Here is a 14063-nt window from a genome sequence, read left to right on the forward strand (position 1 = left end):
ACTGACTCGTCACAGCAGTGTGTGACCAGGCTGGTGACCAGCATGAGGAGGAGGTGGAGGCTGTTGTGGCTCTGTATGGTTCTTACACACACTACTGAGGCTCCTGTTTGTTAAATTAATAAATTATTAAATTGCCAATAAGTCTTGTTTCTTCAAACATTAATCATGCAGCCACCACACACCAAACGAGTCAATGGCAGAATGAGCTTGGGCACAACCCATACACTCAGCTCTACTGCTCATCCCACAAATGCATGTTCCTTACAAATGTAAAATGGAAATTAACAGGCTCTAACGGTATAACATTTATTGTAAAGAAGCATTGTTACAACAAAGAGATAATCTACTAAACACACATTTCATTACTTTTTGTGCTATGTTTGAGTCCTGAAGCACTGTGTACGTAGCTATAATAACAAGATACAGGTTTATGCCAGGGATTGTTTTTGTCACCGATAAATTACGATGTTCACACGTACTTGGAAATTACAGCATCTGATTTCTTAAGAAAGAAGAAATCGAAGCAGTTCTGCTTATTGTTTCTGTGAAGTCATCACTCTGTCAGTTTATAAAGGGCTTCAGATTTCAGCCCCCTGCTACACACCCTCTCCTCCTGTGTGTGTTCATCACAAACCTGCATCACTTCTCTCCAGCTACAGCCCAGCGCCATGGCAAGTATTCTCTCTGTAACTCTATCTGTGCTTAGATTTGTTTATTGTCAGAGTTTATCAGTGGAGCACCAATCTGTCAAAAACGGTTTTATTTACATAAACTGCTTTTGTTTAATTTCCTTAAATTTAAGTTTAAAATATAAATATTCCATCTACAAAGCTGTGCATTTTGTACAAACTCTTGTTCATATTTTAGTGCTTTTGTCAGTTTGCTGCTCATTGATTTTCACATGGTTCTTTTGGGAGCAGTGTACGGATCTGCACTGTAAACAATTAAAGTACTATTATGTTTTTATTATAACAGTCCCTAACAAAAACACTAATATTAAACACTGATAATCCATTTAAAGCGGCCTGCTCCACAATGATATTTCAGTTTTATGTTAAAAACACACAGAAACACACAGTTGAGGTGGTAATATTTTAGTGTGTGTTTGTCCAGGTGCGTTGTGGTGTGCTGACAGGACTCGTCCTCCTCTCTCTGCTCTCTGTTGCTATCAGTGTTGACATTGGAAATCTTCCACTCATCATCAGATACCTCCAGAACAAGTGAGATGTACACGTTTATAGAAAGTTTTATATTTCACTGAATTTAGGTTGTAGACCTGATTAATTATAGCAATGCCTAATACCTACCAGTACAGCAGAGGTGGCAGAAGTAGCCAAGTCCCTTACTTAAGTAAAAGTATGAAGTATGACTAATGTTTTATACTCAAGTAGAAGTATTATAATAAATTATCCTATGTTTACTTAAAGTAAAAGTATTAAGTGACAGAAAAATCCAAGTAAAGAAAAATATAAAATGTAAGAACAGTAAAAAAGTACATGTACTTAGTTACTTATCACGTTACAATACCTCCACCATTCTTCACTGGCACTATGGCATCTTGGCCAGGTTCACACAAAACATTCTGACCCTAATGTGAGCCAAACAAGTTAAACAAATTCATCTGACCAGAGAAATAGGGTGCAGCCGTGGCCTAATGGTTAGAGACCGAGCTTGGTACCAGAAGTTGCCGGTTCGATTCCCAGGACCAGCAGGAACATCCACAGCTGAGGGGCCCTAGAGCAAGTCGTCACTGAACCCACAACTACTCCCTGGGCACCGGGAATGGCTGCGCCCCCACTCTGGGTGTGTGTTCACAGCCCCTAGTGCACTAGTGTGTGTGTGTGTTCACTGCTACAGATGAGTTAAATGCTGAAGACACATTACATTGTACATTGTGCAATGACAAATTATTGCACAATAATATGCTGCTCCACTCAGGTGTTGTTTGTTGGTGTGACTAATAACCCCCCATCCAACACATACACACACACACACACACACACACACATCAAAATAAAAACAAAAACAATGTTTAAAAGGTTTCTCTTAGTGATTAATTTCATCTTTCTGTCTGTTCTAAGTTATGGAAGTGGTGATAATCAGTTTGCAGTGGCCATTAATGTCCCAGCAGCGAAGTGTGCTGCTGGTGCAGTACCTGATCAGAACTTCCTCTCAGGTGATGTCTCACAGACGGTGAAGAATGCCATGAACAGTGATGCGAGGGTCTACAACGGCCAGCAGCTGATTGGTGCCAGACCCAAACCAATCCCTGGAAAATCATTCTACTACCACTCAGAGTACCTCCTGCTGATTAGATCAAACCCACCAAATATCTCCCCAGACGACCCACTCATGCAGAAACTCCTGAATAAAGACCCTAGCGGTTGTGTGGTCTTTTACACCTTCAACTCTCCCTGTGTGAAAACCTGTTCAACACCTACAGGACCCCACAGTATCATCCCTGCCCTCGACATGTTCAGAAACCATAACGGTCCGAAAGCGTTTGTTTTCAATCGGGTTTGGCGGCTTGATATTATAGGTGATATGTGGAAAGACAACATTAAGCTTGTGAATGACAGAGTCCTTGTGCACCGCTGTGACAACACTGGGTGTATTCGCTGTGTTGATAACAACAATGTAGTTGATGCTCGGTGCACGGTTAATTAGAATTGTGGCTAACACACTTTCAACTGTATTCAATTAAATAATTTGAATCCCAAAGAGATGTGTTTATAAAAGCATCATCTTCATTGATGACGCTCTGCTGTCTGTACTCCACCACTGCTTCTGCATTCAGCAATAAACACTTTGTGCATTTAGAGTCTGTTGTTGTTTCCTGTGTCAGTAAAACTACACACACACCTCAGTCCATCAGCTCTCACCAAATACACGACCCTCTGCAGGAGACGAGACAGGACTGTCCTTCTACACCACATCTATGAAGCCTAAAGGCAACACTGGTTTGTTGATGTACATCCAATTTCAAACAGAATTTCAAAAAAAATCTCAATACCTTTGTATTAACGGCAACAATCCAACAACATTTACATATTTTCTGAGATCATAACAATGTTTATATTACACAGTGATTTCCTAATGGTCTGCACAAAGATTCTGTCAAAACATTCATTACTTAGTTCTAAAAACTGACATTGATTTCTAGTCACTGATTATTATTGACTTTTAAAATCCTCTCTAGGCTGAGCTTCATAATGAAATAATTATTTCTGTTATAACATCATTAAATGGCTTTAATCTTTATGTTTTTAAATTATTTGTTATTTAAAGGGTTCATTTTTATGTCTATCCTGTGTGTGTCTGGTTTTACTCTTCACACTTCCTTTGAATCCTGTATTAATATAAACTCTTTATAAATGCAGGGTTTATTTGTCTGACTCCAAAGGAACTGCTTTTACACTTTATTAATGAATCAGAACCAAAGTTACTTCATAAACATGAGTTTTAAAGAACAGTGGAGAACAGTCTTATTATGTTTATAACTTCCTCATCAACATATGTGTTATTTGATGAAACATTATGAAGTCTGAGGCTCTTATTCTATAGTGTCATGTATATAGTTGTAAAAAAACAAAATTGTTATTAAATTACAAGACCTCAGAAAGGAGAAGCCATTCTTGTTTCTGTAAAGTCATTACTGTGGCTGTTAATAAAAGATTTTTCACTGCAGCCCTTAGGTTATACACCCTCCTGTGTTCATCACAAACCTGCATCGCTTCTCTCCGGCTACAGCCCAGCAGCTGCTGATTAAGAGAAATGTTTCTGTTTCATGATTTTCCTGATGTTCTCTGTTCATTCCACTCACCACCAAAGTCTTCCTCCCCTTTCTTCTTAACACATCTGTCCTGTAACACACCCCTCTGTTGGGCCGTGTACTGGTTCATTATGAGAAGAGAGCTGAACCTCTATAAGAGGGCTAATTTTTAAATCATATCCTGGCTTTGCACATAACATTTAGACCGTCCTGGTACTGACAACTGTGTGATTTTACTTGGTCTCCTCAGGATCCATTAAGGCTCAATCCCATTTCACCACAGGCCCCTGACACTTTGTCCTACCCCTCTGTGTTGCCTAGGAGTGAAGGGACTCAGTTCTTGTTGGAACAGAGGGGTAGGGCTGAAGTGTTGGGGCGACATGGCCCTTCGAACCAAAATTTTTAACAGCCACACTCTAAAAACGTATGTTATAAATTCCTTGTGAATCAAGCATAGCGCTGGACAAAAATTCAATATCAATTTATATCGCCATATAAAATATTTAATCAACAATGATATGATTTTTTTCACATTTTCAATATTTCAGTACACATTATTTACAGCACCTGTCACTGATTGACGGTCATTAGAGGTCAAATTTAAAATATACAGAGTGGGCCATGGGAATGGTTGGTGATATTAACTTCCTGTTTGTGGCACATTAATATATGGGAGGGGTGGTGACCATGGCGGCCATTTTGAAGTCAGACAATTTTCATTCATTCATTCATTATCCAATTCAGGGTCACGGTGAGTCCAGAGCCTACCTGGAATCATTGGGTGCAAGGCGGGAATACACCCTGGAGGGGGCACCAGTCCTTCACAGGACAACACAGACACACACACACACACACACCTACGGACACTTTTGAGTCACCAATCCACCTACCAACGTGTATTTTTGGACTGTGGGAGGAAACTGGAGCACCCGGAGGAAACCCTCACGGACACGGGGAGAACACACCAACTCCTCACAGACAGTCACCCGGAGCGGGAATCAAACCCAAAACCTCCAGGCCCCTGAAGCTGTGTGACTGCGACACTACCTGCTGCGCCACCAAGGTGTGCTTGGTTTTAAATTTATTATTTCATGAGTATTTACAAGTTTCTGGCCACTTATAAAATGTGCTGCCCATTGTGTTGGATTGTCAATGCAACCCTCTTCTCCCACTGTTCACACACTGATAGCAACACCGCAGGAGAAATGCTAGCACAGGCTTCCAGTATCCGTAGTTTCAGGTGCTGCACATCTTGTATCTTCACAGCATTGACAATTGCTTTCAGATGAACCCAAAAATAAAAGTCTAAGGGGGTCAGATCGGGAGACCTTGGGGGCCATTCAACTAGCCCACGACGACCAATTCACTTTCCAGGAAACTGTTCATCTAGAAATGCTCAGACCTGACACCCATAATGTGGTGGTGCACCATCTTGCTGGAAAAACTCAGGGAACGTGCCAGCTTCAGTACATAAAGAGGAAAACATCATGTAGCAATTTCGCATATGCAGTGGCCTTGAAGTTTCCATTGAAGAATGGCCCCACTATCTTTGTACCCCATATACCATACCATAACATCAAGATGTGCAGAACCTGAAACTACAGATACTGGAAGCCTGTGCTAGCATTTCTCCTGTGGTGTTGCCTTCAGTGTGTGAAGAGTGGGAGAAGAGTGTTGCATTGACAATCCAACACAATGGGCAGCACTTTGAACACATTTTATAAGTGGTCAGAAACTTGTCAGTAACTCATGAAAGAATAAAGTTACGTTAAAACCAAGCACAACATTGTTTTTCTTGTGAAATTCCCATTGACCCTCTTCCCATTGAAAAACAAAAGTTGGATCCAAAATTGCTGACTTCAAAATGGCCACCACCCATCTTGAAAAGTTTCCCGCCTCCCATATACTAATGTGCCACACACAGGAAGTTAATATCACCAACCATTGCCATTTTATTAAGGTGTATCCATACTAATAGCCCACCCCGTATTTTAAAAATATTAATACTGACAAAGCCGAGAGGTTATTGTTTGATATTGTGGTGTTGCGTTCAGTTCTTGGCACATTTTCTGTGGCTTTTTTATTGTTAATATCGATATCAGAATTATATCGTATCGACCGAAATTAAGAAATATATTGTGATATATATTTTGGCCGTATCGTCCAGCTCTAATCAAGCGAGTGCCTGAGGCTACTTTCACATTTAAGGTGGAACTGGAAAGTTCAAACTAATAGCTGCCAAATGTGATGTTAAATTCAACTGGAACCTGGACTTGGATCAGGAGCAGCATCTGCACTACCACCACACTGAACACAGGTGTTCACCACGGCAGTGGAATGCATCAACTGCTGTTTGCTCTACTTAATCCGGACTGTGAAGCAATGTACAGGTCAAACCAAATCAATAAGTTAATTGTTCATTTATATTTTATTACATCCACATATAAAACACAGGGACCACATCCACCCCATCAATTACAAGTGGGTGTTTTGCACACAGATCTATCCTCCATATCATTTGTAAGTGTGCTAGTAAAACTTTCTGCACAGTGGAAGGGTCCACAATAATGTGTCATAAACTTTGCTTATAGAAAATCACTCTTCACAGATAAAGTACGCAAAGTGTATATTACAGATATGTACAAGAAACCAACACTATTGAATCACAGACTTTATGAGAAAATTTTTAGTCCCTGTAGTCTCAAAAAATAAATATTATCCATATTCATTACTCCACAAGAGTCTTTGCGTACTGTAAACTGGAGCAGTCTCACCCAGCAGCCCGTTGTTGCAGGTGTTGTAGACATTGTTGTTGAAGATGCACTGAATGCTGGTAGGCCAACAATCCTTTGCAAAGTTAGATTGCACTGTGTATTTCCTCTGTTCCACTGTAATCCTTCTCCAGAGCTGCCACAACTCTACATTTAGCCCATCCTCACTCAGAAACAGTAGATGAATTATTCCATAAAGGAACAGTGAAACAAAAAGTCCTTCTGAATTACTAACATAGATATCCATCTTAGACCAGTCTACACAAATCTGGATTACTTTAATTAGTACAAAGTTATAAACACACATTACAATCACTTACATTGAGCTAGAAAAACTTTTATCAACTCAGGATTTCATATGACCAGCAGGTGAGGATGTTTGTTTGCTTGTAGCCTTACTCAAAGTGTTCTCACTCTTTTTGCCCCTAGATTTGGACCCTTTTTCTCATTATCAGTCCCTGGTGGCCAGACTTAAAATTACAACTTATAACTCACGAAACAAAAAGGGCATTGGTTACACAATTTTTGGTTAACCCTTGTGTTCTGTGTTCATAAGGTTTATAAATGCATGGCTTATACATGCAACTTTTATTACTCACTTTTACACACCACTAAAAAAAAGATTCTCAGAATTTAAAAAAAATTTCACATCGTCTGAAAATTCTGAGGAAAAAGTGAGAATAATTGAGAGAATAAAGTCAGAATAATTCACTGTATAATGAGGCACATTGTGTATAGCTGAAGTAAAAATGTCATATAGATTTCAGGAATGAATACAGATTGTATTTGATTAGTATTTGAACACTGAATCAGTGCAAGAACCTGTTTATTCAGAGAAGGATTCAAAGAATAACCAGGAAAATGATGGATTCAGAGGCAGTGGAACAGCGCCGCCCAGTGTCTCTGCAGAGAAAGCATCGCAGTTTAATGTCTAATGTCTTTGTTTATTGTCTAATGTCTCTCTAAATATTTAGATACATCTCATAATCCAGACAGTGCTTCATGCTTACAATGTTCTTACCAATAGATGTTTTACGTGGTGAAACCTGATGTTATGAAGCCCTAGGCTTTTATTCTATAAAGTGTCACGCATATAGTGAAAACAACTTCATTACAAAATTAAAAGATAAGGGTTCTGAGAAAAGAAACAGTTGTTGTTTCTGTAAAGTCATCACTGTGGCTGTTTATAAAGGGCTTCAGACTGTAGCCCCCTCTGTTACACGCCCTTTCCTTCTGCCTGTGTTTATCACAAACCTCTCCGGCTACAGGCCGGCACCATGGTTCTTTTTTCAATTCTCTCTCTGAAATTATATCTGTATTTTCTGAAATATACTGTATTTATTTATTGTTGTTATATATTAAACATTTAAGATTTTTAATTATTCATTCTCACTTCAATTTAACCCTAAAGTAGATTTAGTTCTTAAAATATAGGATACAAAAAAATCCAAATCAAAAATGAAAATGTAATTTCAGGTTGATACAGTTCAGTCCGAGCTGAGTGTTATTTTGAAAGATGGAGGTAAAACACAAAAACATTCACTGCCATAACATGAGCTTCCTGCTCATTGTCAGATGATACATTACTATCTTAACACCAGTTAATAACTGCACTTGGAAATTTACAAAAGTCATAGGGACAAATAGTTACTCATAACCTTTGGTTGTTATTTCTGCAAAGACAAAAGTTTGAGTGTGAACATTCACACTCATGAATCACACCTATTTTCATCTGTGACCCACAGCAAACTCTCAGACAATGAGTGGCTACGTGCAACAAGAGCTGAAGATCTTATCTCTCATCCCTAATCAGCTCAATAGCTGTGATACAACATGAAAACTAAGGGTGGGGATGGCAACAGATCTCAAGAGGTGTGAAGAATATTGACCAGTTTTTGACTGAATCTAGAATTTAATCCAAATAACTGTAAATAACAGTGATTTTGCCACTGGTCAAGTGGGTGTGGCCATAATGTTTATACATCTCCTTCATTTTCTCCACTGTGAGAAAGCTCTTCTGCATCATCTACAGCAGGGGTAATTTAATTAATTTTAATTAAGGTCAATTAGAGAAAAGTTCTCAAGCCATGGTCCAGAAAATAATTGAATTTGATCTGTAAGTAGAATCCATATTCAGAGTTATGGCAATATTTCAGCTGGTAATCATTCACTTCTCATTAGTTTCTGGATTTAACACAAAACTTTCGTCCCAGAAAACTTTTATCTCGTCCCTTGGGCTGTTTTTACTGGCCCCAGGACAGCGGCGTCTGGACCCTGCCCTGTGTGTGTCACTCACTGGAGTCACAGCACTCTTCATAATGCACACATGTGATTGGCTGAGTAGCCTTATGTGTGACATGCAGAAATTAGTCTGTGAGGGTGCACTTGAGCAATGGCAAACCTTTTGTGTGTGATTTTCTACACTTTCTACTTCCCCTGTCTCTACAATTGTTTAAATGAAACAAATAATCGCAATATTCTCCAAGCCCTTACAATGTAGATGGACCACAAAGTCCAAAGGCTTTTGTCTTCAGTCAGAAATATTAAAATGATCAGCAAGGTGTACAGAAATATGGACAAAGTATAGATAATAACATAGCACTGCATCATTGTTTCCCTGATCCAGATGTTTATAAATGTCATCACTTACAACCCAATCATTAATCAATGCATAGTTAACATTCATAAACAGGAGTAATCTGAATTCAAATTCTGCTGTGCTGAAGCTGTGCAACACACACACACACACACAGAGCAGGATAGTGTTGGTCTTTCATGATTACAGATTCTCTTTTTTTTTTTGCAGTATCGTTACATCTGGGAACCTTGTCATGTTTCTGATCCAGTCAATACCAGGTCAGCACACACCAACACTACCACTGCAGTGTGAAAGAAAGTCATCCACCAGTTGATCATTTCCAGTCTCTCCAGTTCTCCTTTGATTTCCCTCTTTGAATTTCTCCCACAGCACTTCTGCCTCTCCATCAGTTACACACCGGGGCAAGTTTTCAGTCTGTGAGAAAGTCCAAGAATGTAATAGCAGTCACGTGTCCTTGAGCCCGCAGTTCAGACAGGGGAGGGGTGCAGCAGATCTCCATAGCGACAGTTCCTCCGGAGGAGTTGACTATCAGCAGCTCAAGGCCGCTGATAGCTGGGGCAGCCAAAACAGATAAATTCAGATTGTTAGAATCAGAGACCTGAAGCTAAATTTGAGCTAATAGTCCCTCTGATTCAACATTCCATTTTTGCACTGGTCTTCCAAACGTTCAGTCTTGGAGTTCAAAGCCATTAGTTGCTCCTCGATGGAATCCAAGCTTCTACTCACAGTCACAGTCTGTGTGCCAACGGCTCTGCCCATCCCATCAATCATGTTGGTCCGTTTCCTAGGACTGTTTAATTTCCCGATAAACCAGGGCACCGCCTAATCCAATCAGCAGAAAGCCCACGATCATAAATCCAAATAGGTATACATCTTCAATGTCCTCTATGGAAAGAGGCGCCAGACATACCACACGCCACCTCTCCCATCCATCCATGGCATATCCAGCTGGCGTCATTCCATCAGGGCAGGTTGGCTCCCCCGTGCCCAAGCTTCTCTTTGAGAAGATGGTGTCCATAGTGTTGAGAGACCAGTTGATTGATTCCATTTCTAATTTTAATTCGAAGAGCAGTGTTAAGAGAGACTCCGAGGGTAGACAAGACAAGACCAGAGAAGCGAAGCAGGTAAGATAAGGAGCGGAGAGGGAGAAAATGCAACCGCCTCCCACGAGAGCAAGAGAGAATGAGATGAGAGATCAGAGACTCCAAACGCTGAAAAGCACCAACCGAGATGAGGATGTTGCTCTATTCCTGCTCCATAGGGGGGGTAACACTGACTTATTTCTGCTGTTACAGTTACATTACTTAAGGTGGAACTGACTCTAAATTCAGGAGAGCGCTAACTGCATGAAAGTAAACACAGAGGGAAAGTGATACAAAACTAAACAGCTCGAGTTACACATGAGTTTCTGTGGGAATTCTAACAGTGAATAAACACTTACAGACAATTTACACTTCAGAGACAGACAAACAAATAATATGTACTATCTGTGTGATAAAACCAGACATTATTTAAGACCTCTGTTTTGTGTACGTAGCTATAACAACAAGATACATGCTTATGCGAGGGATTGTGTTTTTCACCACTAAATTACATTACATATACACAGGATTACTTGGAAATGTTACAACATCGGAATTCTTAGGAAAGAAGATATCGAAGCAGTTCTGCTTATTGTTTCTGTGAAGTCATCACAGTTTATAAAGGGCTTCAGATTTCAGCCCCCTGCTACACACCCTCTCCTCCTGTGTGTGTTCATCACAAATCTGCATCTCTTCTCTCCAGCTACAGCCCAGCACCATGGCAAGTATTCTCTCTGTAACTCTATCTGTGCTTAGAGTTGTTTATTGTCAGTGTTTATCAGTGGAGCACCAATCTGTCAAACATGGTTTTATTTATATGAACTGCTTTTGTTTAATTTCCTTAAGTTTAAGCTTAAAATATATATGTTCCATTTACAAAGCTGTGCATTTTGTACAAACTCTTGTTCATATTTTATTGCTTTTGTCAGTTTGCTGCTCATTGATTTTCACATGGTTCTCCTGGGAGCAGTGTACGGATCTGCACTGTAAACAATTAAAATACTATTATGTTTGTATTATAACAGTCCCCACAAAAAACATTAACATTAAACACTGATAATCCATTTAAAGCGGCCTGCTCCACAATGATATTTCAGTTTTATGTTAAAAACACACAGAAACACACAGTAATCAGTTGAGGTGGTAATATTTTGGTGTGTGTCCAGGTGCGTTGTGGAGTGCTGACAGGACTCGTCCTCTTCTCTCTGCTCTCTGTTGCTGTCAGTGTTGACATCAACATCCAAACTCTCAGAAGGATCATCAACCACCTCCAGAACAAGTGAGATTCATTTTTTTTTTTTAAAACCTAGATTAAATTTTCTGATCTGAATTTTAGACCTGACTATTTACTGCAGTGGCTAAGACCTGCAGATCCACCCCAACAATAACACTACCTCCCCGTACCTCAAAGCTGGCACTAAGAAGCCTCGGCCAGGTTCACACCCAGCACTCTGAGCCCAATATGATCTAAATATGTTCATCTTACACTGATCTTAGTACTGCCTCCAGTATTCACCAGACTCCTTCTGTCCACTCAGGTGGTCTGTCGAGGTCTTGTTTGTAGCTGTAACTAATATTTCCCCTGAACATGTTACACTCAGTGATTTATTTAATCTTTCTGTCTGTTCTAAGTTATGGAAGTGGTGCTGATCAGTTTGCAGTGGCCATTAATGTCCCGGCTGCGAAGTGTGCTGCTGATGCAGTACCTGATCAGAACTTCCTCCCAGATGATGTCTCACAGACGGTGATAGCTGCCATGAACAGTGTTGTGAAAGTCTACAAAGGCCAACAGCTGATCGGTGCTAAACCCAAACCAATCCCTCAAACAACAAATAACTATCACTCAGAGTACCTCCTGCTGATTAAACGAAACCCACCGGATCCATCCCCAGACGACCCGCTCATAAAGCAGCTCCTGGATAAAGACCCAAACGGCTGTGTGGTGTTCTACACCTACAACTCTCCCTGTGTGCAAAGCTGCTCAACCCCTGGAAAACCCCACAGCATCATCCCTGCCTTCAACTTATTCAGTCAACATCACGGTCCAAAAGCATTTGTTTTCCATCAGGTTTGGGCTCCTGATGTTAACAGTCAATTGTGGAAAGCAAACATTAAGAGTATGAATAACTACTTGACTGTGTACCGCTGTAATAATGCGGTGTGTACTCGCTGTGTTAATAACAACGGTAATGTTAATGACGTGTGTATGCATTAAAATTTTGGCTAATGCCCCAATTAGCACTGAGGCTAAGGCACATTCAGCTGCATTCATTTAAAATGAATTTTGCTGCCTGTTGAATAAACATTCAAGCATTTCATGAGTCTGTGAGACACACACACACACACACACACACACACACAAACACACATGCACACACACACACACACACCAGAGTCTCTCACCAGTCACACATCCATCTGTTTTACTTCAAATGGAGAGATCTTAATCTCGCTGAACTGATAAGCCCCCCTTATATTTTAAAATAATAATAATAATAATAATAATAATAAATTACAATGACTCTCCAGTGCATGATGTTATATTATAAACGTTATATTATGAGTTTGTAAGAACAGTGTAGATCATATTGTAGATATTATAAAGGTATGGACATTTATAAAATAACATGTCCTGCATATAACTGTAAAATGTAAACATACAGATCTGTGTCAGGCATTGGGTGTGACACCTTACTAATCATAAAGAACAGAGGATTACTAGGAAAACTTGATGGGAAACTTTTACAGCCTTTATCACCAGAAAGAAGAGAATAAAACACTTCTGTTTGCTGTTACTGGGAAGTTGTTGCCATAGGTGATTTTAATCGCTGTGTGGCTGTTTATAAAGGGCTTTAAAATCCAGTTCCTTCAGTTATACACCAACCCTCCACGTGTTTATTACAAACTACATCACACCACATCTACAGAGTTACAGTCCAGCACCATGGCAAGTGTTCTACAGGTTTATATCTGTATTATCTGTGTAGTGTGATATGATGAATGTGTATAAATTTCTAATAAGAAATTTGATTTTCTGAGATTTGATTTTCAATACCCAAACTTTAGCTGGTTTTCAGAGACATCTCCAAGCCATGCCAAGCCAAGAATCCTGAGGTAGGCTTTTCAGCAAGAACTGGCTCCAAATTTGTGCCTGAAAGTCTGTGTCAGAGAGTCATAAGACTGACACTATAGACCCTTTTAAGGACAGTTTACGACACAGGGTCTTGGAGGGTCATGCAACTCTTCTCAAACGCAGAATGCAGAGAGACTCACAGACTCAACTTTGATTAAAACTGTCTTCTCGCACATTTTGAAAGATTGTTAAATAAAATAATCACATATTCCTTAATTCCTTGGTTTACCTGATGAACAAGTTGCCTATGGGCACAACTGTTTGAAATTAATTCCATTTGGACAATCAAAATGGTTGGAAATAATTTACATGTGTTTAAAGTAATTTTTTATATGAACTTATGTAGGAACCAAGGTAGTCACATACTGTGTGTGTTATTTGGTTATGAATTATGTAAAGCATGGTTTGTCTGAACGATATTACTCTGTGTTAACATAGAATATTTTATAGTGCAAAAGTATGATTCAGAATTCTGTGATGGTCAGGAATAGTCTTCAAGTCTTTGTCTTGTCAAGTGTCATAAATTGTATGTGATGTCACTACCAAGGTACAGGAAACAGGCCAATTAGGAGCAAGAGAGGCTCCAATCCCGAACCCTGATGATCAGGGTTTTCTAAAATCTGGTAAAAAGCCCAGTGGTGTGAAGACGGAGAAGACGGCCACATGCACCCTCAGAATGACCTTCTGAGATGAGGCCCAGTAGAGA

The 14063-nt window shown here is 39.7% G+C and overlaps 1 protein-coding gene across 1 annotated transcript; it reads left to right on the forward strand.

Annotated features, from left to right (window-relative positions):
- The first annotated feature begins 608 nt into the window (after positions 1–608).
- Positions 609–2801, forward strand: LOC136699312 (uncharacterized). Its single transcript, XM_066673968.1, has 3 exons — positions 609–671; positions 1114–1220; positions 2082–2801. The coding sequence occupies exons 1-3, from the start codon at positions 669–671 to the stop codon at positions 2665–2667; spliced, it is 696 nt and encodes a 231-aa protein (XP_066530065.1). The 5' UTR covers positions 609–668; the 3' UTR covers positions 2668–2801.
- The last annotated feature ends 11262 nt before the right edge of the window (positions 2802–14063 follow it).

Source organism: Hoplias malabaricus, chromosome 1 (genome assembly GCF_029633855.1).
Source record: "Hoplias malabaricus isolate fHopMal1 chromosome 1, fHopMal1.hap1, whole genome shotgun sequence".
NCBI lineage: Eukaryota > Metazoa > Chordata > Actinopteri > Characiformes > Erythrinidae > Hoplias > Hoplias malabaricus.